Genomic DNA, 27,853 nt, shown 5'->3' with positions numbered 1-27,853 from the left:
TGTCATGTTCTGTTGTAGAAGTACAGCATGTCATGTTCTGTTGTAGAAGTACAGCATGTCATGTTCTGTTGTAGAAGTACATAATGTCATGTTCTGTTGTAGAAGTACAGCATGTCATGTTCTGTTGTAGAAGTACATAATGCCATGTTCTGTTGTAGAAGTACATAATGTCATGGTCTGTTGTAGAAGTAGAGCAAGTCATGTTCTGTCGTATGTCGATGTTTGTTTCAGGTTGATGTATCTAAATTAATTTATGGTTTTCATCACCATCTTAAATAACTGTAAAAGTATGTATCTATCTAGACATTATTGCTCATGTACGTGTATACGTATATAGTAATTATAGTCAAACAGCTGTTGTTCTTCTTTAATCCGATGAGTAGATAGACTCAATGTAAATGAAGAACTTACACTTTATAATGCTAAAATTAAGTCAGATACATCTTGTGTAACAGCTGCTGTTAGATTCTATATTTTCACGGCAAGGACAGGATTTTTACGCCCCCGGATGAAAGATCAGAACTTATTGTATCTGTGTTGTCTGTTTATTTGTCTGTTGTCAACATTAACCTTACCCATAACTATTGCACTGTAAGACAAGACCTTTCTGGTGGTGCCAGACTTTTTGACCATGTGACATTGACCATGACCTTTGACCTACATTTGAAAAACGTTAATATTGGCCATAACTATTGCAGCCTAACAGGTATGGCTTTTATGGTATTCATGTACTCATAATGATTTTCAATCATATTTCCCAAATATTACTACATATTGATTATTTAACAGTATTAGCTGTCTTTTAAATGGAAATAAGCGCTAAAAGACCCTGAAAATGCATAACCAATAGCTTCAATTTAAATTGAATAGTCTAAAAAAGTGTCCGTACATGTTGAATGTTGACAGGGAACATACATCAATCTTCAAAATTTGTAAAAGTTTCAAGTTTCTCTTTTTTCTTTCTATTATATGAAATAAAAGTGTTCTACTTTCTAGGGAAGTGATTGAGTTATCACTCATTTTCATTTTTTGTTTAGCCATGTAACTGGCATTGGAGGGTTGAAATATGTTTCGACAGGTATCCAAAAGGGAAAATGAAACACGATTCTGATGATCAAACAAGTTTCCGACATCAGAGTTATCCCCCTTCTCTGAAATCGTCAGGTGGCGTTCAACATAAGCTTCAGCTCTGCAACATTGGCTGGGGAAGCTGAATGGTATAGACCCATCCGTTTTTTCTTGTTAATTCGAAGCTTGTGTTTAGACTGTAATTTGTTTTTATGTTAGTGTTCATATCAATATGACATAATTGGATATATGTTTGCATGTATCTTTAGATTTCAGTCGCAACTTTCTTGTTTCATTTTTGTCCGGCGAAAGCAATGTCCCTGGCGAAAGACACGGCTACTCAATCAGTAAAAAAAGTGTAGAAAAATAAATTACCGATTTGACAATGAAATTGGCATTGACTGAATAAATACCAGTACAACCTTCCCATAAAATTGCTGACACTGCAAGAATCAACCCTTGATAGGTCCAACCTCTCGATCGCACAAGAAATGCAGGACGTTTCGTCCCAATTTGTAAACAGGCTTCGCATGATGCCATGTTTGTGCCATCAAATCGGCCCAACTCTTAATATAACGGAACTTATCTAGATCATTAAAACTACTGTTTTGTTTCAATTTCGTCGCTTTTACCTGATGGAAACACTAGCTTGCCAAGTTACCACATTTGATGTTGACACTAGTTACGTCTAAGATACAACTTTTTTCAGAGTCCATATAGATGGGAGACGTAAAGCAGTTCCTCTATGCCTGGTGTGGTAAGAGGAAGGTAACACCTCAGTATGAGTTCAGTCAGAGCGGAGCAAAGCACAAACCAAGGTTCAAATGTGAGGTAGGACTTCATTTGTCATTTGATCATTCTACAGGAATCCCCTGATGTGATCCTTAAGTGGATAGAAACTGCTTTCAAGACCCTCCCCCACCCTCTAAGGAAAAACAAATATATTACTTGTTCATGATTGCAATAACATTCTGCCTTCACTGGTCAAAGAAAATATTAGCACCATTCAGAAAATTTGTGAAAGAGAATCCTGTTCATCCAAATTATTTTTGGTCTTTTAATCTTGAATATTGAGTCTGACAATAGCTGTCAGGTACTGTTTGAAATTAGTGGTGTGTTTTTACCAGGTACGCGTTGAGGGATTTGACTATATAGGAGTCGGTAACTCTACCAACAAGAAGGATGCCCAGGCCAACTCTGCCAAAGATATCACTCAACATCTTGTTAGACAAGGCCTGATACAACAGTCGGAGGTCCCAGAAATGGGGGTAAGAGAAAAATTTCTATCAAAAACACTTGATATTACCGACAGTAATATTGTATTTCATCTCTCATTGTTTCATAGTCAGTGTGAAGTTTGCACACTCCTTGAAAACCTAAAGAACACTGAGGATTTGTAGATGGGTTCATCGATCTTAACATTATGCTTGAACATCTCACAAATGTTACAATTTTCATTTTTATGCCAAAATTTTGCTCTGTAATATACCATATAACAGTATACATTGAGTATGGCATTGTCTGTTTCAGCAGAGCTTTTCAAAACTTGATATAATTAGCCAACTAAAAATACAGAGATGTTTTCCTTATTATCAGTTTGATATACAATAAATTTCTCTTTAGCATCGCCATACATTGTTCTTCCCTGTGGTATTAAGTGCCAAGCAAACATTTAAAATTTACTAAAAGAGTGAATATTATTTTCTGATCTCGTCTCTCAAACAACATGGTATATGTATGTTGATTATCAAACACTAATACATTGTTAGAAAAACAAAAAATGTGAAGTGTTTTTTTAATATTTCCCGACATAGTTCATAATCAGAATTTGTTTTTTTCTATTTTAACAGCCATCAGTAGCAGCTGGTGGAAGTCAAGAAGGTGGAGGGGCCATGGGGAGAGGCACAGGGTTTAGTGGACTTCCTGGAGGTGTGAATGCACCGCACCAGTCTCTAGGCCTAGGTAATATTTAGACCAGGTGATGTTTAAACATCCTGAGAATTTGAATATACCACATCATTCAATAGACCTGTAACAGAGGTCATTATTTATTTCAATGCCTCCACTAAGGATCAAATCCGGTACCCCTGGCTTACTAGTCTTGACATTTAACCAATTGAGCTAAAGAGAAGTTCTCTCTAGCCGAGTGGTATGATGCGGGTAGTATTTTACCAGGGTTACAGACCGAAGATAGTAAATGGGTGCAAAGAGTGACAAAGGGCCCTGCCAATTGCTAGAAATATTAATTTTGTTGCACCTGGTGTTAATTCGTCTTTGATTTTCCCCTGGTTAGGGATAAGGTTTACTATTGTTTATATAGGAAAATCATATTTTTGAGCATAAGTTTTGTATTTTCTATTGGAAATAGAGCAAACTTGGTAAGAATTGTAAACATAGGATGACAGTTTGATGTCATGATCATATTGACCCTGGCTAACCCCAAGAGGCTGATGGCCATGGCCAAAAAAGTTCAAATTGACTGAAATTTCAAAAATCTTCTTCTCAATAATTAGATATGGTAAGATTAATTACTGTTCATGGATGGAAGGGTCTTAAGGTGCTTTTTACCTTGGCTGACCCCGGGCTGATGGGTGCATTTACTGAAATTAAAAAAAAAATCTTAATACGGCAGAATCAAATACTCTTCATAGATGGAAGGGTTTTAAGGTAAAACTCTCTGTCACAATACACAAAGTATTTCTTATTTTCGCTTCTTTAAGCTAAATATTCAGTTGTTTCCGTTTGTGAGTTCACTCAGGTGACTGTTCAGGTCCAGGGGCCCTATTGCGAACACTTCTGTGGTCATTCATTGTGCATCAGTAACAATTTAACTTTTTTCTACTTCTTCTCAAAAAACCCTGAAAAAATTTCAATGAAAGTTTGCAGAAATCTTCCCTGGCTTAGGATGAACCAAAATTGTGAATTATATGGTCCCCACTTCACATGGGCCTGAGGGGCAGGGTCAAAAGGTTTCAAATTGATTCAGATATCAAAAATCCCCATGGAAAGGGGTAAATTTTTACTGAAGTTTATATATGAAAACTGGATTTTTGAGCATAATTTGTTTAACTTGTTTAGAATTATGAACAGTTTGGCAGCTGTATGGTATGCCCATATTGATCGTGGCTATAGTTTAGTTTTTTCCAAAATTGATTTTTGAGCATAATTTGTTTAATTTTCATTGAAAATATTTCAGACTTGGTTAGAATTATGAGTGAAAGATGCATGCATTGACACTGGCTTACTATCATCAATGTCACAATTTCTTTTTCATAACACTTGAAAGCTACAAACCCTTTAACCTTTTTAATCAATATTGCTTATCTTAGTTGACCGCCAAGGCAGATAGGCCTCTTTTTACAATATGAAGTCTTTGTTCAAAGTTATCTGATATTAAAGATCTGTTTTTAAAATATAGCATCTTACATGTCATATGACTAAAGCCTGCAGTTGGTTATGTAGTGTGTTGAGATTTACACAGTTAGCCAAGGAAGCAGAAGTACCTAAAAGCTTTATTTTGTGCTAGGTGGGCCCAGCATGCCCGAACAAAAATTTGATGGCCCTGAACGGGATTTTCCTGCCTACGAGAGAGGACCACCACTCAGCTATATGGAAAGGATTGCTGAGAAAAGGAAATTAGAGGAGGTATAGATTTGGTTCTCTAGATTGTGATTGTTAATTTATGTTTATAATGATTTCAACAAATTTTAATGCTGTTCTATTGACGTCACAACCAGTAACTATATGCTGATGATTTTATTGGATAATTAAACTGGTAATTAATCGCCAGAGACCAAGTGTTGTGTGTATGATGGACCGACATGCCGTAATTAGCCATGTGTTACGCACAGGTGACTTTATACTCTGTGTATGTATTGACCTATTTCGTCGTCAGATGAGCCGACGTTTTGACAAAAATTAATTTTGAGAAATCAAATGACTTTACCCTTGCTTTACAATGGAAGGGACTAAAAAATTGCTTCGACTTGAAATTTGAGTCATCTGAACTAAGATTACAAAGATATAGATAGAAGAAAATCAGTACTTAAAAATTATTTTGACTCAAACGGAGTTTCAACTTGAGCGATTTTGAGACGAGTTTCAACTGTATATGTTAATGGTGTTCATTTGGTGTCTCAATATGGAGATTTGAAACATTAAGGTAGAATTTTGAAGGGGATTTTATTTTTGCAGTGATCTGTCCGACACCCCTCTCTTCTAGCATTTACATTCAATGGTGATGAGGTACATGTTACACCATTATTTCATAAGATTTATCATTATTTGCAATTTTCAGATCTTGTTTGTCTTATGTGTGATTGCATTTATTGGAATTGAATTGTGTTGTTTTGTTGAATGAATAACAGTATAACAAGGCAATAACACCAGACTGGTCTTACTTCTATAGAGCAAGACTATAATTAAGGTATTGATTGAAAAATATTTGATCCATCAACTTTATCTTGATTGCAGTCAGAAGATGTTGACTTTAATGCAGATATCCATGGAAACTGGACTTTGGAAAATGCTAAAAGTCGTTTGCACCAGTTTCTACAGGTAAACAAGATTCAGACAGACTACAAGTACAGCATGGTGGGACCAGATCACAACAGGTATCTTAATCAAAATTGATAATAATGCTTATCTAAGTCAAAATAGTGGATTCAAGAGTAAATTATGAGCAAAAAAGAATAAAGATCAGTTGATGACTTGTCAAAAATGATATTATGACAGAAAAAACTAACAAGTCTGTAATTTTACAATAAGGTATTAAAATTGAATATTGAAACCTAGCAAGGCCTGAAGTCATTGGAAATGGACAATGTCTCTTGTTATTAACTTTCATGGTGTCTTTGGTATCAAAATTCTTTGTTATATGACATTTTTGGTTTTTCATTTTTACAGAAATGTTTAATTTTCAGGGACTTTTGACTTAATGAAGTCAATGTTTTTATCGCACCATCATTTGAGGTTACAATTTAATCACAACCAACAGTGATCATTTTATCTATATCTTTAGAAGTATTTTTAGACTAATTATAGAAAATAAATTGGCTAACAGACGATTGATTCCAACAGTAACCTTGTCAGGAAATGCTTAATATTTGGTTCATAGACATGCCTATTCAGTTTTGAGACTGATTGGTATAACAAAATTGCCTGCAGACTGCCAATCGTGACTTTAACAGTGGAAGTTTGATATTGCTAATTGTCAATTTCCCACAAATTTATGGAGAGATCTTACACAAAAAATAGCATTTGTTAAACAATAGTCACACGATTCATTCATCTGTTGATTAAACAAACTAAAAAGAGGAAAGAAAATAAATGACAATCAGAAAATACATAAAAACCAAATTATTTGATATCCAACCTGGTCCTTTTGTTTACAATTGATTTTTTTGATAAACTTAAGAACCACCATCTTATATTGTACTTTTTTCAGGTTGTGTTTCACATCACAAATTCTAATAGAATTACATTCAGACCACGTAATAGTGAAGGAGGGATTATTGCTTTTAGCACAAAACTTTTGTTCAGAAAATTGTAAAATAGATTTTTTTTTTAAATGATGATAAAAGCATCCACCAAAGTGACAATCTAGATAGTAACATGGTGCTGTCACTGTTGTCATTAAGATATGTATACAATAGTAAAAATGGAAAACAACACAATATGTAGAAATATGACCTTGGCATTGGAAATTATTTTAGATATATGGAGAAGTAAATGGAATATTTATTCTAATTTCAGTATTCAAAAATATTTCTAAAATGTAACATGATATATTCTGCAGTTAAGGAAATGACACATGACAGCAACATTTATAGATATAGAATAATGTGTCAGGGCAATATATACATACAGTCTGGTGGGGTACAGCTTATGTCACTATCACTGCACACTCAACTCTCTGGTTAGACAGGGTCACTATTAAACAGATTGGAAATCACAACTTATTTTGACTCTTACTTTTGATACCCTGTGTACAGACTTTAGTGTTAATGTAAAGAGAAGACTTCACTGCTTTAGACCAGACAAGCGGTGGAGAAATCATCATACAACAGCTTCAAGAGCAGACTAAGTTTCAACAGATCTAAAAATCACCTAGTGTACAGTACAAGGCCTGGATGATAATAACTTGATCAATCTGTAAACAGCAATGGTTCTTATGACAATATTTAAAATTAAAACTATGACATAGTGTAATTTTATAAAATTTTATCATGATTTCATAGAAATGAGTTTTAAGGTATCTTAAAAGTGAAGTCATATATTTTTATGTGTCTCCCTAGCTATGTAGTTTGTTGTCTTATAATAACAGTCCTATGCTTATAGTGAGGTTTGATGTACCAGGGTATACAAAAGTACAGAGGAGAAAGATTCGCAACACATTGCCTGTATGGTGGTTTACACCTAGCAAGCAATGGATTCTTAACAAGCATCAATATTTTATGTAAAAATATTAAGTGTTAAAACTGGCACCATTAAGGCAATGGTTAAACTTACACTTATCATTGGTCTAACCAAAGAGTTGTGTTGTCATGGATAACAGCTGCCAGTGCCATCTGGTGTGCAAACTGAGAACCAGAAACATGTACCCCACCAGGCTGTGTGGCAGAGCCATGGAATCATCACTGGTAAGTACAATATACACATATATATTGTATATATACAATAAGTGTTAAGTTCTTTGTCTCTTTTAACTAAGCCTGATCATAGCTTGTTGATGATAATTTTACAAAGCAATTTTACAATTTGATTGTTCACACACAAAAAAAAAAAATTATGGATTTAAAAAAATCAGGATTCAAACAACTTAAACACAGAGGATTCTAGATAATATATTTATACCAAACCTTAATACCTTAATTTTCAATTTAAATTGATTGTTTTTGTTAAAACAAGTTATAAAAAACAACAGCTAAGAGGAACTTGAGTTTAGAGGCAGTTCCTCTTAAAACATGTCTTGTGGTTTTAACCCCTCTACATCAGTTAAATCTACTGATCTATGATCATTCTTACTAAAATTCAGGTATTGACATTCACGTGGAAGTCAGAGACCATGGTTTGCTTGCAATACCCAGTACAGGAAAACTTGATTATAACGAATTTGGATTGTACAAAGTTTTGGACATAACAAACTGGAGACAATTCCATGCCTGCATCACTATTTATCATTAATAGTATAACCACTTGTACAACAAATTTCTATAACAAATTTTGTTCGTAATAAACTCATTCTATTTAACTTCTTTTGTTTTTCAACACTCGCATAACAAATCGCTAATGAACCATAAAATGTTACCTTTACATTTTTTCAGCTTATGTTCTTCATTGATTTCTGTGTAGACATAGAATGGAGATCCAAAGTTTAATATCAAAGGGTTAATAAGAATTCGACTAGTTCTATAGATAAATTAAAATGAGTGAATACTGCTGAATGTAAAACTAGTGTTTCTACCTCCAAATACAACCAGTGGACTTCGGCCCATGGATTGGGGCATGATATACAACATGAAAGTAAAGTACTGACGATTAATGTCGACAACAATCTAGTTAACACTGCTGAAATTTGATAGAATGATATCGTGGGATTCCGATAGTGAGGAAGAAGAAGAAGAAGAACATAGCTTTCCTCAGCCAGTGCAAACATTAAACTCAGTCCAAGAAGACTTTGGGGAATTATCCTATTTTATTGAGGCACAATCTAACATTTCCGACAACACATTCAACTCAATGCCCTCAGTACAATTATATTTAGATGAGATGACTGACAGGTGTTAGTGGCAAAAGTCTATTCTGGACTTTTTAGGGAAAAAGAGAACTAATGAACATGTTTTTAGGTGTTATAAATGTACCTCTTTGGAATAAAACATCATTTGTTTGTATAGTTATTTATGTTTGACTTGCTTAAAACACGTAATGTTAAGCCGTGGTTAGACATAGCTTGGCTTAAAACAAATTTTGTTTTAGATTTAACTTCCCTTCATTCTAACTATACAACAAACTACTCATATAGCAAATTAAAATAAGAAATCCCTTGAAATTCCTTATAATCAAGTTTTACTGTACACTGCTTTGTTGCAATGTCATTTTCATAAAGAGACAGGAGGTGTTACTGCTATTTATATGAGCTTTGCCTTTCCAGTATTATTTTAAGTTTACCAAACAGAAGCTGTTTCACATACTGATCTTGTTTCGAAAAAGAAAATAATAATGTAACTAATTCTTCTTCCATCATCACTTTTGCAGGAGTTTTATCGCTGAAATGAAGTTCTATGTCAACAAACTTGGTCAAGGTAAGTCATACATTGTATTATGTATTCATCAGTGTTCTATTGATTCACAGTTCACAGATATTGTAAGTTTCTTAGTAAGATTTTAATATATTCAGCCATTGAATAAGATAAAACTAAATCATCAATATTCAAGTTTATATGTTTATAATTCTTGATAAGATTTCATGAAAAGGTTATCTTTTTTGTGTGCCAAAAAATATTTTTTTCTCATAAATTTCCAGAAAAAAAAATCAACATTATCAATGGTTAGTACAATATCAGATGGTGAAATAATTAGTGATATTGATTCTTGTGTCACTAATTTTAGAAACATTGTATAGACATTTTATTTATAAATTCATCTTGTCAAAGTTTAGAGACAGTTATATTCTCATTTCGATTGGCAGTTATGGATTTGTATTTTGGGACAGAGAATTCGGTCATATAGACCTGAAACGTGATATTAACCTAGAGTTAATGTCACTTTAAAGGTTCATATAAATGACAATATTTACCAAACAAAAGTTCATAGTTGGCACCAATTTTTCATTGGTAGGACATAACATGACAGCCGATCAAGTAAATTTCATCAATTACAAAATGTAGATTATTTTCTCTTTAGGCATATTGTCTTTACACATATTTATGTTACAGTTATATATGCACAAGAGCACGGCTCCAACAAACAGGTGGCATCTAAGTCATGTGCCCTGTCCCTGGTACGCCAGCTCTATCATACTGGTGTCATAGAGGCATTTACAGGCCAGACAAAGAAAAAGGACACAGAGAAGGTAGGACTTACTGTTAAACAATGATAGATCTTTGGACAGATTTATTTGAAATTCACACATTAGTGCTACATCAACAAGTTGAACACCTGAGAATATTTTGGTCATTGGTCAAGGTTAAAAGTCAAAATCTGTTTTGACCACTTTTGAAGTATATTATAACACTTGTGTACAAGATATATTTCTTGAACCCCTGCACAGATTTCTTTAATTAACATGATTGACCTCAACTTTCAAGTCATGCGATCATATTCGATATATAAGATGTTAAAACTTTCAATATCCAGAGATTTATTAACATTAAGTAGTGATGAAGAGTGACAGGGAAATTTGCAAGACTTAGGAGAACCGTGTGTAAGGTATCAATGTGATATGTTGCAGTTGGAGCCCCATGAAGTGGCCATAGCACCTGAATTAGAAGCTTCTATGGACAAGGCTCTTGAAGACTGGAATATTTTTCCCATCCCAAAGGTAACATTTCTTTATATTACACTAGTAAGTCTATGGAGGGTTGTACTTGCCTAATAAAGTTGAACAAGACAATGGTAATATTGATAATCCTAGTTACACTGACTTGTAGATGTAAGTGAACAGAGTATAGCTATATTTGAACATTTGTTGTATATTGGCGCCATGGCAACCCACTTGCCTTTCACCTATATGACTGGGCCTCCATTTTCTGACCAGACATGAAAAAGTATGGAGTCACCTGCCTGACCATGTGGGTTTTCCCCATTATACCTCTGTCCTAGCATACAGAAGTGATAAACATGTAATGATAAGCTTGTATTGCGACTGTTATGAAATATATATATATAAACTTTATTTATTTTACAACAATTGCGAAACAAGTTATGTCAACTTATACTAATCACTCTTGTTGGCCCGGATGTAAGCGCGCGAGGGGTCTTATTGTGGGAGGAAACCGGAGTACCCGGGGAAAATTATGTTATGAAATAGATAATGTTTATGTACTGTCTTTGAACATCGAAGATAAATCCTGTTGTTTTTTTTTGTTAACTTGCTATCAAAGCCAACTGATGGTAGTCAGCCTAGCTCCATGCTCACACACACAAGTCTGGAAGAATTTGAACCGGCCAGTCGTCGTAACACTGGCGGTGTAGTACCGTGGTCACCACCTCAGCCGAACTGGAATCCGTGGACAAATTGCAACATTGATGAGGGACCATTAGCTACGGTACACAAGTTTTTAAAACATCACTTTCATTGAATATCAAATTTTGTTTATTACAAATGTATGTGTACATACAGAGTAAACCATCTGTGTGAATTAAAAAAAGTTCATGGTAAAAAAGTTGATAAAGTTGATATGTAATGGCTTTGTTCATCTTTCTAAATTTCATTGTTCTTGAAGTTGTTCATCTAAAATATTTCAAGTGGTTGAAATGTTTCACTAGTTGTATGTGTCATTATTACAGGCAACAATGGATGAAATCAGTCAAGACTTGTATAACAACTTTGAAAATCAGAAGTCAACAGACGAAAGCCTTCATCATGTAAGTCATATCATTATATACCAGAGACAAAATGATTTAATTTGTGTCTTATCAATTATTGGACAGAAACTAGACAAATTATACATCATCTAGCAAAGGGAAACAATAATTGAATTATTATATAAAAAAGTATCTCACAATATGGAAGTTAATCATTCATAATTAGATAGCTTATTTATCCTACAACATCTCTAGAGACCCTACATAAACAAAGTCTGAATCAATGTAAGGGATAAGTTTGATACAAGACAAAGCATTTTAATTTAATTCTGGTAAACAGCAATAGATATTGGTGGGCTTATAACTGATAAACAGCAATAGATATTGGTGGGCTTAATACTGATAAACAGCAATAGATATTGGTGGGCTTATTACTGATAAACAGTAATAGCATTGGTGGGCTTATTACTGATAAACAGCAATAGCATTGGTGGGCTTATTACTGATAAACAGCAATATATATTACTGGGCTTATTACTGATAAACAGCATTAGCATTGGTGGGCTTATTACTGTTAAACAGCAATATATTGGTGGGCTTATTACTGATAAACAGCAATAGATATTACTGGGCTTATTACTTCTTGATGGCTAGGTATGGCAATGATTCTATACAAATGTTCTATCAATATGTTGTAATTTTATATTATTTTATATAACATTGGCTGTTAAACACTGATTTGGTAAATAGAAAAAAATAATGGTTTTTGTGTTTTGTTGGCTTTAGATGTTAGATGAGAGGTCTAAATTACCAGTGTGGAGTTCTCATGATCACATTCTCCAGACCATTCACGAAAATCCAGTGACACTTATAAGAGGCGAGACAGGATGTGGTAAAACTACTCAGGTGATTGGAACATTTGATAAAGTTTCTATCACTGTGTGGGACAAAGAAAAGCATTGACGTTCTCCATCTTTTACACCAATGATATCTCAGATTGATACAATTCAGAAACATCCTGTCTGTGTGACAAGTCTGATGGTGTCTTACCCAAAAGTTGAAGCTTTCACAGTTCAGTTGTTACTATCTGATGTTGTTGAAATATGCAGTGAGTGTATCCTGATCTGATAGGTACTAGGGTACATTTCCAAACTTCAGTTGTTGTCTAAACTGGTTTGAATACGTAATTTATTTAGTGTTTCAGATACATAAGACTAAGATTAGATATTTCAATTGTTATGAGGGTAATTTGCATAGAGATGTTCTCATAAAATGTCTGTCATTAAGAAAACTATAGCTCCCAAATCCAATGTTCATTACAATATGTATATCTGTTATTTATATGTAAGCCATTGCAATGTACTTATACTGCAGTATCATCCTAGGTACCACAGATAATTCTGGACCAAATGGTGGAACAAGGACGAGGGGCAGAGTGTAATATCATTATAACACAGGTACTAATTCCTACTTAAATGTCCTTCTGAAATGAAGTTTAAAGATTAGTTAAAAAAACATAGACCACACTGAAGATTTATCAGAGACACAAATAAAGATTACACAACCAATGGCTAATTTTTATGTTATTTCTTTTGCTCGAGCTTGTTATTTTTTGATAGTTACAAAATATCACAAGCTTTAACTTTCACATTTTTTAAGAATTAGATCTTTGATCTGACACTAGAGACCAGTTGTTTGATGTTGTAGCCACGAAGGATCAGTGCTGTATCTATAGCTGAGAGAGTAGCCCAGGAGAGATGTGAAGATCTGGGGCTCAGTACAGGCTACAGTGTCAGATTTGAGTCCATTTTACCTCGTTCATATGGTGCCATCCTCTACTGCACTGTAGGTAGGTCAGAACATTTTATATCAAGTTATGATTTTCATTTTAAATGAAATTTTAAGTTTATTCAAAAACAATATGGAAGCTTAGAACAAAAATAGAAGGTAAAGCGATTATGTATTCTTACTTCAAATAATTTTCTTGAAAATATTGATTATGTAATTTGTTATAACACTTGTGTTACACAAATGTATGGAGAGAGAATCTGTCATTTACATCAATGTACTTTTTGTTGAACTAATAGAACCTATACAAGGTTACAAGGTTTAGCCATCAGACATAAATTTGGTTGATTTTACTATTGTAGTGTTAACTTTATCTAGGTACGTTGTTGAGGAGGCTGGAGAATGGAATGAGAGGAATTTCTCATGTCATTGTGGATGAAATTCATGAGCGTGATATAAATGTAAGTATCGTATAAAATTCACATTTCTTATGTTATTGTGTGTAACATTATGTTGTAAGCTTGGCACTTGATGCTGAATAATATGAAGCATTGGATTTGTATTTGTATAGACGGATTTCCTGTTAGTAATGCTGCGTGACATGAAGAACACCTACCCCCAGCTGAGGGTGATATTGATGTCTGCCACTGTAGATACCACCCTATTTACCGAGTACTTTGGACAGTGTAAAGTGGTGGAAGTGTATGGTCGTACACACCCTGTACAAGGTGAGTACCATACTTTGGAAACAGCTAGACGGCAGTGGTCTTTTCTTTTTGAGTAACAACGAACACCCCCTCCCCCTTCCTCAGGAGGTTTATCTATGTATGAACTTGGCACAATTCAATATAATTTAGTAGCAAACCTTTTTACTTCAGAATGTATTGCTGTGTGGATTTTTCCACAAATTATAGTGTGCATCCACAAGCATTGCACATTCAAAATCAAAAATAGAACTATAAGTTATTATATATTTTATCTCATTGTTGTTATCTATCGGTGCAGACAGGCACAGTCGTATTACATCATGTAATATTACTTAAAAGACAAACAAAAATCTGCAGCTCCAAAACATTTTAACTCAAAAAAGGCACAAGAGGTTTTTATGAACACCAAATGTTTCATATCTCAAATAGAAATCATTTTCATTATCATTTTGGAATAAAATTTTTGAGTCAGTAGTATTTTTCTTGGTTACGCAGTTGCAACAAACCCAACTAATTTTTTTTTTTGGCCTTATAGAATATTACCTGGAGGACTGTATTCAGATGCTCAACTTCATTCCGCCTCCATCGGATAAACGCAAGAAACGAGACAAGGATGAGATTCTGGATGATGGAGAACCAGAGGTATAATGATGTTAATGTGTCTTTGCTCTGACATTTTGAAAAAAATGTAGCATAGAACCATGAAAAGTATTAACTGAATAATATTATTTATTTTGAAGGAGAACTGTAACTTGAATGTTGGATCGGAATACTCTGAACATACCAGGAGGGCCATGGGGATGCTAAACGAGAAGGAGATGTCATTCGAATTGATAGAAGTAAGATCATTAATTGGTAGACAATAAGACCTTCAGTTACCGTCAGGTGTACTGATCAGGTCGCCCTCATAATCCATCTACAGTTACTGTCAGGTGTACTGATCAGGTCGCCCTCATAGTCCATCTACAGCTATCTGTTGTGTGGACCAATAGACAGTAGGACCTACAGTTACTGTCAGGTGTACTGATCAGGTCGCCCTCATAATCCATCTACAGTTACTGTCAGGTGTACTGATCAGGTCGCCCTCATAATCCATCTACAGTTACTGTCTGGTGTACTGATCAGGTCGCCCTCATAATCCATCTACAGTTACTGTCTGGTGTACTGATCAGGTCGCCCTCATAATCCATCTACAGTTACTGTCAGGTGTACTGATCAGGTCACCCTCATAGTCCATCTACAGTAATCTGTTGTGTGGACCAATAGACAGTAGGACCTACAGTTAGGACCTACATCTACAGTATCTGTTGTGTGGACCAATAGTCCTACAGTTACTGTCAGGTGTACTGATCAGGTCGCCCTCATAATCCATCTACAGTTACTGTCAGGTGTACTGATCAGGTCACCCTCATAGTCCATCTACAGTAATCTGTTGTGTGGACCAATCAACATTAGGACCTACAGTTACTGTCAGGTGTACTGATCAGGTCGCCCTCATAGTCCATCTACAGCTATCTGTTGTGTGGACCAATAGACAGTAGGACCTACACTTACTGTCAGTTTGTTGATGGCTTTTTAGGTTACCTAAGACAAACACCCATATATATTAGAATCAAATGCTCTTCTTGGATGGAAGTAACTTATGGCGCTTTACCAAAATGGTTCTCATATTTCTTCCTCTGGAGGAAGTTTCTTTTTAAACTTTACTATATTTTTCATATTGAAAAACAGCATTTTTGAGCATAACGTTGTTTATTTCCCATTGGAAATAACTTTGTAAGAATTATTAGCATAGAAAGACAGTTTTGATGATATGCCTGTAATGACATTAGCTTATTATATTCAGGTGTAACAATATTTGTTTCATGACACTTGATAACTACCCTTTAACCTTTTTATTCAATATTGCTTATCTCAGGTGACTCTCAAGTCTGCTAGGCCTCTTGTTTTTGTTAACTGTAATGATTTATCATGTTTTATGTACATGTTGAATTTCACATTTGATATTTGTTTCTTTCCATTGCTTTAAAGGCCCTGATTAAGTACATCAAGTCGTTGAATATACCAGGAGCAATCCTCATTTTTCTGCCAGGCTGGAATCTTATATTTGCTCTTCACAAACACCTAGAGATGCACCATGAGTTTGGTAAGGTGGTAGTAGATTTGGTGTGAAGGTGAGGGTGTGTGTGTGTGTGATAAGAGGTGGATGAAATAACTGGGTTTCTTTAATGATTTAAGATACTGTCTGATATACTTAGAAAGTGTTGTTGGCATCCGAAAAGAAACAAAGAAAAATAGTATAGGTAGGGTTTTGTTAGTGACTGTTTGAAGCTCTACAGATTGTTTAAATAACTCATTGTTAGTTTAATGAAATATATACTGTTGAAATACTTATATTAACACAATCTTATTCAAACACATGATCTTTCTTTTTGGCAAATTAGTGAAATAATGAATTTGCTCATCCACAGAAAATGTTATATAAACAAACAGAAACTACAATTAGCTTAGTCTTATTTTGACACATTGCTTTACATGCTCAACTAAAATTAAGATTAAATATAAACTTAAACTGTTTGTAATATTTGGTGTAGTCTTTGATGAATCGTAGTCTGTTTAAAGTCTGTTGAAGAAAACGAAGAAAGATGCCAGGCAGGTTATTCTTGTCAATGTATGAATAAAAGGATAAGTGTTCTGTTGAGTAACTTTTTGTATCATAAAGACAACTCCTGGTATGTTTACTGTGCTTTATCAATAAATTGTCATGTAATGAAAACTTGGACCTGATAATTTAAAGAAAAAAGTGACAGGTTGTATGTATATGTAATACATATTGTGTGACAGGTGGACGCCAGTATCGCCTATTACCCCTCCACTCGCAGATCCCTAGGGATGAACAGAGGCGGGTCTTTGAACCTGTCCCTGACGGTGTCACAAAGGTATGTCAGCACTTAATACATTGAAAATAATAAGTTGTGAGATAAAAAAATCATAGCTAGATGTAGTTCAGCTTTGTTTATTACTCTGTATGATGGTAAAAAAATTTTTTTTGTATTTTCTAGTTCTAATATTAAGTAATTGTGTGTGAAATGTATTTCAGATTATACTGTCAACCAACATAGCTGAAACTAGTGTGACGATAAATGATGTGGTCTATGTTATAGACTCGTGCAAGTAAGTTTGTTGTCTGTTTTTATTTCTTGGGCTTAAAAGAGTGACTCCGAATAATCTTATTTGGAAAAAAAAGAAAGGAAATTTTGAAGTGCTGTTTTCTTTGGTGTTGCTGTAAACTGCTTCATATTTTTCACATTCAAATCCAGAAATATTTTGATTTTAAATTTAAAAATTATGTAAAATTGATATTTAAATGAACTTTTAAGTACCTTACAGTATAGCAATGTTAATGTTTGCTAGACTGCCTTGAGATCCAGTTTATGTAATATTTGTGGCTGCTTTATCTAGTCTTTCGATGAGCTCCCACATAGTTACCTTGGTATTAGCCAATTATGAATATGATAAGCCATACAAGGATCAGTTAATTTTAAAAATTATGTATTAATGAGATTTCTCAGTTCATACCGTCTTCACTGATATAGATAGACGTGTACATTTGCATGCAATTAATATAATAATCTCAATTATTTTGAAAAAACTTTAAATTTAAGATAATTTCGCACTTTTTTTCAGAGCTAAAACATTAAAGAAAATTTTGCACTTTCTTTCGGAGCTAAAAAATGTAAGATAATTTCGCACTTTCTTTCAGAGCTAAAATGAAACTGTTTACATCCCACAACAATATGACAAACTACGCCACAGTGTGGGCATCAAAGACAAATCTTGAGCAGAGGCGGGGCAGGGCAGGTCGTGTGAGGGCTGGCTTTGCCTTTCATCTATGTAGTCGTGCAAGATACGAAAAGTAGGTTATCTTGGATCCTTTTTGTTTTTTATTTTTTGAAAATCGGCTTAAATATATGGCTTATGGTAAATATAGCTTAAAGAGATACCTGGGATAACTTTTGTGGTGTAAGTTTTGAAAGAATAAAAAAAAAAAAAAAATGTAATTAAAGCTTACAGTAAGTTATATGTTTGACATAAAGAGAAATATAGATTTTGATAAAGGATGATACTATATGCATTTTGTTTTAGGTTGGATCAACATACCACTCCAGAGATCTTCAGGACACCTCTACATGAGTTGGCACTGTCCATCAAGTTACTACGCTTGGGTCCTATTGGTCCATTCATGGCCAAGGCTGTTGAGCCTCCTCCAATTGATGCTGTGATAGAGGCTGAAGCTCTACTCAAAGGTGAGCAGCATCTCTTTTGCATGAAGAGTAACCTGTGTAGATTTGAAATCTGACCTTACACAACTGTATAATCCAAAAATGAGTAAGTACATTCATATACTTTTGGTCATCAGGAAAATCATTTTCGGTTTTTTCAAAAAAAAAAGGGAACATAACAAAACATAAAATGAACATATTTGTTACATTTCAGAAATGCGAGCATTAGATTCTAATGATGAACTGACACCTCTTGGTAAAATTCTGGCCAAACTTCCAATAGAGCCGAGACTAGGCAAGATGATCATCTATGGCTGTCTCTTCTAGTGAGTATCCAGTCCATGATGGACACACATGGGGGTTTGAGGTGTCCTGTCAGTGATGAACATATGGATATTTGAGATGTTCATTCCATGATGAACACACATGGGGGTGTGAGGTGTTCAGTCCATGATATACACACATGGGGGTGTGAGGTGTTCAGTCCATGATAGACCCACATGGGGGTGTGAGGTGTTCAGTCCATGATAGACCCACATGGGGTTGTGAGGTGTCCAGTCCATGATAGACACACATGGGGGTGTGAGGTGTTCAGTCCATGATAGACACACATGGGGGTGTGAGGTGTTCAGTCCATGATAGACCCACATGGGGGTGTGAGGTGTCCAGTCTGTGATGAACACAGGGGGTGTGAGTAGTTCAGTCTTTGAAAGTTATAGGGGTGGATTTGTCCAGTGTATGAGAGACAAAGGGATGCAAGTTGTCCTGTCTATGAGAGACACATGGGGATGAGAGTAATTCAGTCTTTGACAAGCACATGAAAGCATCAGTTGTCCAGTTTATGACAGATACATGCAGTATGACTTGGGTTGGATTGAGGAACTGACAGCTTGTCATTAGTATTGTTAACCTGCTTTGGTAAATTGTAAGTATATATAGTGATTGTGTGTACCTTGTGCTGATGAAAGTATCCTTCTATCCAGATATTGGTTTCCAGGCATTATCTCTGGTACTATGTCACTTGAAATATTTGTATGTCAGTTCCTCAATCCAACCCAAGTCATACTGCTTCAGAACCTTTTGAAGACAATATGTGTGAGTCATGGTTCTGAAGCAGAATGAAGCAATCTGTATTTCGATCTTTGATTTTTTGAGATTTGTGTAGGATTATTGACATGAGTTGCATACTAGATCTAGATCTCAGTGTCATGTAGGTTGACATCTATAAGGTGAAAAGGTCATCCACACCTTATCGCAATATTTCGATTTGCATCATCAAAATTGTTTGGGCATAGACGAATGGAAGATGGTAAGTATCTGAAGGTCACCATAGCCTGTTTTTCGACCTTTTACATTTCTTGGAACGATACAAGTTCAAAGTGAAAGTGAGGATATCTATTTAACTCGGTCGATAATTACACCATTATCCCTAGCAACTTGCAGTTGGAGAGGATGTATGGATGCTATTGTCATATCATGTGTAAATTCATTTCAATACTCAAATTTGTCAGTGCTCTAAGGAAGTCATTCCTTAATGGGTCAACCTCTACACACTTATGATCATAACCCAGATGAACTCAAGTTTCAGGTTGTAAGGTCAAGGTCAGTGTTACTACTTTCCTTATCAAACTTCACACACTTGGCCATCTTTTTTTGCCCATCAGTCAAGGTTGACCCATGAGGGAATTGTATCATTTGCAATTCATTGTGTTATGATTAATGCGTATAGTAATGATTGTGTTTTTTAGCTGCGGAGATGCTGTATGTACTATTGCGGCCAGTACAACATTTCCTGAGCCCTTTATCACCCCAACAGACAGGCGCAGACTTGGTTGGGTCCACAAATCTTTGGCTGGCAATAGGTGTAGTGACCATGTGGCTCTCCTCAATGCTTTAAGTTTGTGGGAAGAGGCAAGGTTAGTATACAGATGTAGTAAACTTGTGGTTGTCACCTGTTGTAAGTGACCAAGTAAGTATACAGGTGTAGTGACCTTATGGCCCTCACCTGTTGTAAGTGACCAAGTAAGTATACAAGTGTAGTGACCTTATGGCCCTCACCTGTTGTAAGTGACCAAGTAAGTATACAGGTGTAGTGACCTTATGGCCTTCACCTGTTGTAAGTGACCAAGTAGGTATACAGGTGTAGTTACCTTATGGCCCTCACCTGTTGTATTTGGCCAGGTAAATGTACAGGTCGTGACCTTATGGCCCTCACCTGATATGGGCTGGTAAATGTACATATGTAGTTACCTTGTGGTCTCCACCTGTTATATATGGCCAGGTAAATGTACAGATGTGGTCTCCACCTGTTGTCAGTGGTAGAATAAGTGTCTGTGGAATTAGACATAAATGGATACTTTTCTAATAGGCATAATAGATTATCAGGGCCCAACACGAAAGTTCCTAGCACATAGCGTGGCCCTTGGTGACCTGTCAGTGATCTAGTTTTATTTTTGTGTCTTTGGGAATTAAAAAGTAAAACTGGTCTTTTTGAAAGATGTAAAGGTTGTAAACAGCCACTCCACATTCTTAAGACAGTTACTGACTTAATCAGAAATGCATTATATTGTTAAAATGATACATTTTTGTAGGTTAAAATTTTTTTGGTTTTCCAAAAATATCCAATTTCATTGACACTTGATATTGTAGTTAAGTTTCAACCAAATCTGCTAGTACTATAATCCATATCAATTTGTATCCTTTTACTATTTAATAGCCATGTACGTTTGTAGAGTAGCCACTCATGAAACAATATTTTTGATTTTACAGTTATTGTGAAAATCTTTCACAGTGAAAATGAAAGGTTGTACCAGTACAAAATAGATTTGTGTAAGCTACTGTAGAAATACTAGAAATATCATCATTAATATAAATCTGAAATAGAAGTCATATTATTATATTTTTAGGATGGGTGGAGAACAGAATGAGATCTATTTCTGTGAACAGAAGTCTCTATCTATGCCTACCCTAAGAATGACCTCAGAAGCAAAGGTAGGTCATGAGATCTCGTTAGATATTAATCAAATCAATGAACCATATCCGGAATGTAAGGATTTAACATGAGTAAGTTTTACATAAAAATGTTCAAATTAGATAAACAACCTTAAAAATTTTCTGAAATTCCAGCATTTAAGAAATAATCTGAAGTTTTTGGTGGATAAAAAATGTTTAAAAATTACTTTAGTATGAAAAGTTTATGCTCAAAACCGCAGTGTGTTTACCCTGACAAGATGAAAAGTAGAACTATGTTGTTACTTTTCTATGTATTTTGTAGTGCCAGCTGCGGGATATTCTAATCAACTCAGGATTCCCGGAGGAATGTCTGTTGCCACAGGTGTACAACTACAATGGACCAGATAGCAACCTTGATATGGTTTGTCATCTATATTTCTGTCTATTTCACCCAAGACTGATAGTCACCATAATGTGTTTGTGATTAGCCTTGACTTATGTATGTGTTGACTATTGAATTCTCTAGAAACAATTATTCATAGCTCTCTAAGTTCAATGCGTAGTCCTTGTGAGCTATAGGATCCAACAGAGACATGCAATTTAAAAGGCATTGGAGAACAAACATTTATATCTCATCATGTTTCAGGGTTTTACGTTGGGTTTAATGTCACTTTGACCATGTCTTATATTAGCCAAGCATTATCAATGGTGGGCTATTCAAATCGCCCTGCGTCTGTAGTCTGTCTGTTCATCTGTGCGTAAACAATTTTTGTTAGCACTATTTCTTGAGAAGTACTGAATGGCTATTTCTCAAAAGGCATAAACGCATATGTAGGTTCCCCGTGGTCTCTAGCTGTGCCCATTTGATTTTGGGACTGATCAAGAAACCAAATGGGTGACAGGTGGCTATCTTTGATTTTGACTTTGAAAGATTGTTATTGCTATTTCTTGATAACTACAGCATAGATATTTCTCAAATTTCATACATATGCTCCCATTGGTTTCTCCTGGGACTGCTCAGAAGAAACAAAATGGCCTCTAGGCAACCATTTGGGACTATTTCTGCAAAGGAATGTTCAAATGTCTGATCATTTAGAGCAAAAACAGAGAAGAGAAAAGAAGGGAAAAGATCCAACTTTCAAAGAACATATAACGATCAAACATTGGTGGGCACCAATATCCTTCTGGGATCTCTTGTATTACTTAAAATCTATTGTCAACATGGAACACTGCAATACTGTACCTACATATGAAATCATACTGGGGATGCTTGAGAGTGTAGGGATTGAAAAAAATACATTTCATTTTCCAATAAACATATTCTAGAGTGATATATTACTAGGATTTTTGGAAAGATGAGAAATATGTTTCCTCAGCTGACTCGTAGAATTTATAGATATTAGATGATTTTCCTTCATTGTTTAATATTTATACAAAGTTTGCTGAAACAAAGATAGTTTGCCTCAATGAGATTTGTTTTATTGAAGGTGATTACCCTGCTTTGTATGGGTCTGTATCCGAATGTCTGTTACCATAAGGACAAAAGGAAGGTACTTACAACAGAGAGCAGGGCTGCTTTAGTCCACAAATCTTCTGTCAACTGTAACAACTATGAGTGCAGGTTTCCATCCCCATTCTTCATCTTTGGAGAGAAGGTAAGGATAGTTTGTTTATTGTTTATTTTGTTACTGGATATTAAATCGTCTTCTTCAATAATCTGTCTTGACATCATACAAATAGCAAGTATAGCCAGCCTGATAATATTATATGTTTGATTTGGCCACCTGGATAGACATTGTCAGTATGATTCAGAGAAAACCTTGTCAAACAGGAGAATAAATCTTGGCATATAGTTTCTCTACATGAGAGGATGAACTCTATCAATTTTCATAGTCAGAGGTCAAGTTTACTGTAGGTCAGTTGATGATATAGTCCAAGAACGTTCCTGTGTTTTTATGGTGCCCCTTTTATTGATATCAATGTTGCAGATCCGAACCCGTGCAGTGTCATGTAAACAGATGACAATGGTGTCACCTCTACAGCTACTGCTGTTTGCTTCTCGCTCAGTTATCTACCAGGAGAATTTCATTTCACTGGACAACTGGTAAGTAAACAGGGACAGTAGAATTTCATTTCACTGGACAATTGGTAAGTATACAGGGACAGCTTGCTGCAGTAAGGTCAGTAACAGGTGGTCAAGGTCACATTCTTTGTTACTAGAATCAGACTGATTATCATTGTCTGGGTCATAATTCTGCTTCTTCTACATCCAAGTTCACTGTTGGTGCCAAAATCCCTCTGGGATCTCTTGTTGTATATCATCATGTACTTTAAAAATATTCTAAAAATATTAATAATTTATTACTCTTTGTTGAGTACTTCTGTTGTACTGGACACAAGTATGCCTACTTCTTACACTAACATTTTACACTTTTGGATGTTATTGTTTTGTGTAAAACCTTGCCACCTAACAGGTTACTGTAGTTTGTTCAGTGGTTGTAACGGATACATTTGCAGTGGCTATACTGTTACTGTAGCCTTTCAATATGTGTAGGCAAGTTGTATGTGGACCAAATCAGAAGTAAGAAGGTGTGGGAATCACCTGGTTGAACATGTGAGACATATGTTTCTCTCAATTTACTACATTTATCCCTTAGTAGACCCGCTACCTGCTTCCATTGGAGCCAGAATAAGTGATAAATTTTAGAGTAAAATAATCGGTTTAGCTGCTGAAATAAAATTTCTATAGTTTTGAAATGGAGTATTTACTTTCTAATCAAGGTATCAAAAGGTTTGGATCAAAGATTTGGTTGAAACTAATGTAGATTACAAACACTTAATTTAACAAATAATGTGTTTGCACAGGATCAACCTCAAGATGGACTATAATGCTGCAGCAAAGATAGTTGCCTTGCGTCCAGCCCTGGAGGCCATGATAGTGAGGACCACATCAAATCCAGAGGGAGTGGGAAATCCTAGTCCACAGGAAGAGTCGCTTCTGTCTGTTATAAGGGCACTGTCAAAGCCACGTGCAGGAAAACATGGACTTCAAGATGATATGGGGTTAGTTGATTAAATCTAGTACAGAAAAATGAAATTTTCTTTTCAAATGAAATTCTAAACTTGCTTCAGTGTGTATGGTTGACTGCCTGCTGATACTTATTGAAGTAAACAGATTATTGTTTTCATTTGAGAAGGCTTTTAGAGGGGCAGGCATGTCTTTCCAGTAGATCAATTAAATTCAATTCAAATTCAATTTTAGAAAGTTCAATTTCCATGAGAGCTGGAGCAACTGTGGTAACCATTATTATCAAACCATATTTAAATTGAGAATGTTGATCACTTTAATCATAAATGTATTTTCTGACCTGCGGTACTTGTGTTTAATATTGAAATTGCCCTTTGTCCGTCCGTGAATTATTTTTATACCCTCCGCAACGAAGTTAGGGGGGGGTATACTGGAATCAGGTTGTCCGTCTGTCTGTCTGTAGACACATTTTGTCCGGCTTACTCCTCCTAAACCTGTGAACCGATTTTGATGAAACTTTACAGGAATATTAAGGATCATGTGTAGATATGCATGCCTCTTTCTTTTTTTGAAAATTTTGGTTGCCATGGTAACCGGTCACTATAAACAAGTTTTCTAATAAATGTCCATAACTCCTCAGTTATTTGACCGATTGTATTCAAACGTAGTAAAAAGATGTAATTCAGTAAAGCCAATAATTGGACAAATTAGATGTTTCCCAAACTGTTAGCCCGGAAACACAATCCTGGCCTCTGATTGGTCAAAATTTAGATATTGTCCAATTTTGACCAAATTTGGTATATAGGGTTATTAGGGGATGCCAAACATTATAAAATAGGTTTCGTTGCCATGAAAACATGAGTGTTTAGTGTAGATCAAGAAGATAACGGCAGACATTTTTTCAGTTAAACAAATTTGCCACTTATTATAGTGACCATTTTTTTGTCTCTGTGGCCCTTCAGTGGAAAATATTACTCTTGATCATAAACAACATGTATTCCACCCCTTCTGATTTCCAGAAATGCAGGCACATGCAGAATATGTCAATTACTCTCAGAATAACACTTTAACTTATCCATTGACTCATTGCAGTGTGCCGGAGGGGGGGGGGTTGTATTGGTCAGCCATCTAGTCGACAGTTCTAGTTGTTATTGCTATTTAAGGGGTACTGAAAGGATTTTTGTGGAGGTTCGTTCACCTTGGTCCTTAGTTTTCTGCATTTGATTTTGGGACTGATCAGAAAAACAAAGTGGCTTCAATGTGACCACATTGGATTTGGCAGTTGAAGATTATTATAGCTATTTCTGCAAAGGGTTAATTTTCAAATTTCTTATTATTAAAAGCAAAAGCAGAGAAGTAAAAAAAAAAGTAAAGAAGGGAAAAGATAAAACTTTTATATTACATATAAGTATCAAACAATGACGGGTGCAAGGATCCTTCTGGAATCTCTCGTTTATTTTCTGATGTATGTTTTATTTAAACATTTACAGTCAGCCTGGTGGAGCTACAACCAAGTTTCAGCGAATGGGTGGTGGTTTTGGTGGACGTGGAGGTGGGTTTGGTGGGCGTGGTGGAGGATTCGGAGGTGGTGGATTCCGAGGAGGATTTCGGGGAGGATTCCGTGGACGAGGAGGTGGAGGATACGGTGGGGGTGGAGGATATGGAGGGGGCAGAGGAGGTGGAGGATATGGAGGGGGCAGAGGGGGTGGAGGATATGGAGGGGGCAGCTATAGAGGATTTGGTGGTGGTGGATTCCGCAGTGGTCCTAGAGGAGGGGGAGGATTCAGTGGTGGTCCACGTGGAGGATTCTGACAGAAATATTTGTCTTCAATGCCATTTAGTGAAAAAAAGTTTTGAAGACTGTTATGTAGTAAAATTAAGCCTCGTTTTATTGATCAGTACAAAAGATGTATTGTGTCATACAAGTTTTGAAATATAGTGTGTTAATGAATGAGGCCAGAAGAGAATTCTTTTTTTTTTTTACCTTGCATGTTACTAAAATTGCAATATTTTCATATATGTTATTGCTGGACCAATGCATAGATGCCAGAGATTTTCCCCACCTCTTGAACGTAGACATATGCATTTACAAGAAAATGCATAGCTCAAACACAATTGATCTTGTTGCCATTTTTGTGTTGATGACTTTGTCATTTGTGGTCTTGTCCCTTTATTTGTATTTCTTGTTAATGGTGTGATAAAATTAAAAATAAAACTTAAGAGAAAAGTCATTTTCTGTTGTTACTAATATTTATACACTTTCGTTTTTGTTCCAAGATTGATGGGCTGTTAAGAATGTCATAATAATAATTATTGTTCCAAGACTTTTTCAGTTCCTAATTTTTTTCCCTTACATGCTTGGGGAATATTGAACTAGTAAACTTTTAACTTATAAAGAATTGCATAATTTTTGTTACATAATTTTCAATGAAGATATGGCATTGCTAAAATTCATATTTCAGTTTTGACGCCAAAAATTACACATGGCAAAATATACCCAGTATATACCGGTACTAAGATCTGATAGGTCAAATGCCCAGGAAGGTTACATATGAACAACTTTCACATGATAAAAATAAGGCCGAGGGTGCTGATATTGGGCCTGTTAGATGCTTTAACAAAGGGTTGCCAGTTTTTTTTCCCAGATGAATGACCTTGACCCCCTTTTAAGGTCACATGGTTCAAATGCTTTAAAATCTTCAAACACATTCACAAAAGTCATGAGGCCCATGGTGCCGATATTAGGCCTGTATTAGGCTGGGATGAAGGGCTATCAAGTATGCATTCAAATAAATCACCTTGACAAGATCTTGAAAAGGCAGCAATTTAAACCACAAGATGGCAGCTTGCTGGTTTAAGTATGTTGGGTGAAATTCACTCCAGGGGTTGAAGGCTGGTGCCAAAGATGGTGAAATTGACTAAAAAATATTTTTTTCAATACCTATAAATGAAAGAATCAAATACTCTAGATAGATGGAAGGATCTTGGTATTCCACCCAAATCGTGAATTTCAAAAATGTCGGGGTCCCACACTCTTCCTTTGGGAGAGGATAAAATTTACAGGAAAATCATGTTTTTGAGCATCATTTGTTAAATGGTCATTGGAAACATGGTTAGAATTATTAGTATGGGATGGCAGATTGATAGCATACATATATGTATAGGGTCTGGTGGGTGGGGCCAAACTGACTGCAATATTTCAGTACTCCGGTGTCTGTTAAGTCCCGTAGGCCTCTTTGTTTGATAAGATTGGCACTTGTGCCGGGGATCTCATCATATAGAATACTTACCAAGTCATCCATACATGAAATTGTGCTATGGGAAAAAATTAAGGCAGATGAAATTTAACTCGTCCAACTGTCTTGTTATGGCATTTGTTGTCTGTATTAATGAAAAAGCTTTCCAGACTAAGATCAAGTTTACATCTCTATCTTAATGGTGTTTGTCATTTACTATGTCACAAGGATATTAAATGCTTACCAGGGACATCCATTCCATTA

At 35.4% G+C, this 27,853-nt stretch overlaps 1 protein-coding gene across 1 annotated transcript; it reads left to right on the top strand.

Moving 5' to 3' along the window:
* The first annotated feature begins 1,198 nt into the window (after positions 1-1,198).
* LOC132554412 (ATP-dependent RNA helicase A-like) lies at positions 1,199-26,584 on the top strand. Its single transcript, XM_060218726.1, has 31 exons — positions 1,199-1,217; positions 1,778-1,899; positions 2,196-2,336; positions 2,919-3,030; positions 4,595-4,713; positions 5,542-5,681; positions 9,325-9,371; positions 10,005-10,141; positions 10,520-10,609; positions 11,172-11,336; positions 11,578-11,655; positions 12,382-12,501; positions 12,981-13,052; positions 13,303-13,444; positions 13,762-13,844; positions 13,955-14,111; positions 14,626-14,732; positions 14,831-14,929; positions 16,122-16,236; positions 16,935-17,029; positions 17,191-17,264; positions 17,854-18,006; positions 18,237-18,397; positions 18,588-18,699; positions 20,122-20,289; positions 21,280-21,364; positions 21,648-21,746; positions 22,813-22,980; positions 23,314-23,429; positions 24,191-24,388; positions 25,844-26,584. Exons 2-31 carry the CDS (start codon positions 1,789-1,791, stop codon positions 26,163-26,165), a joined length of 3,786 nt encoding a protein of 1,261 aa, XP_060074709.1. The 5' UTR covers positions 1,199-1,217; positions 1,778-1,788; the 3' UTR covers positions 26,166-26,584.
* Positions 26,585-27,853: the final 1,269 nt, after the last annotated feature.

This window comes from Ylistrum balloti, unplaced genomic scaffold, assembly GCF_031769215.1.
Source record: "Ylistrum balloti isolate Yb309-2 unplaced genomic scaffold, AGI_CSIRO_Ybal_v1 Utg370402, whole genome shotgun sequence".
Taxonomy (NCBI): domain Eukaryota; kingdom Metazoa; phylum Mollusca; class Bivalvia; order Pectinida; family Pectinidae; genus Ylistrum; species Ylistrum balloti.
This window is presented reverse-complemented; position numbering and strand designations above follow the sequence as displayed.

Coding starts and splice junctions, on each gene's coding strand:
- LOC132554412 (XM_060218726.1), top strand. CDS start 1,789: ATGGGAGACGTAAAGCAGTTCCTCTATGCCTGGTGTGGTAAGAGGAAG. Junction 5,682..9,324: donor GTGGGACCAGATCACAACAG/GTATCTTAATCA, acceptor TCACTTTTGCAG/GAGTTTTATCGCTGAAATGA. Junction 9,372..10,004: donor TGTCAACAAACTTGGTCAAG/GTAAGTCATACA, acceptor TTTATGTTACAG/TTATATATGCACAAGAGCAC.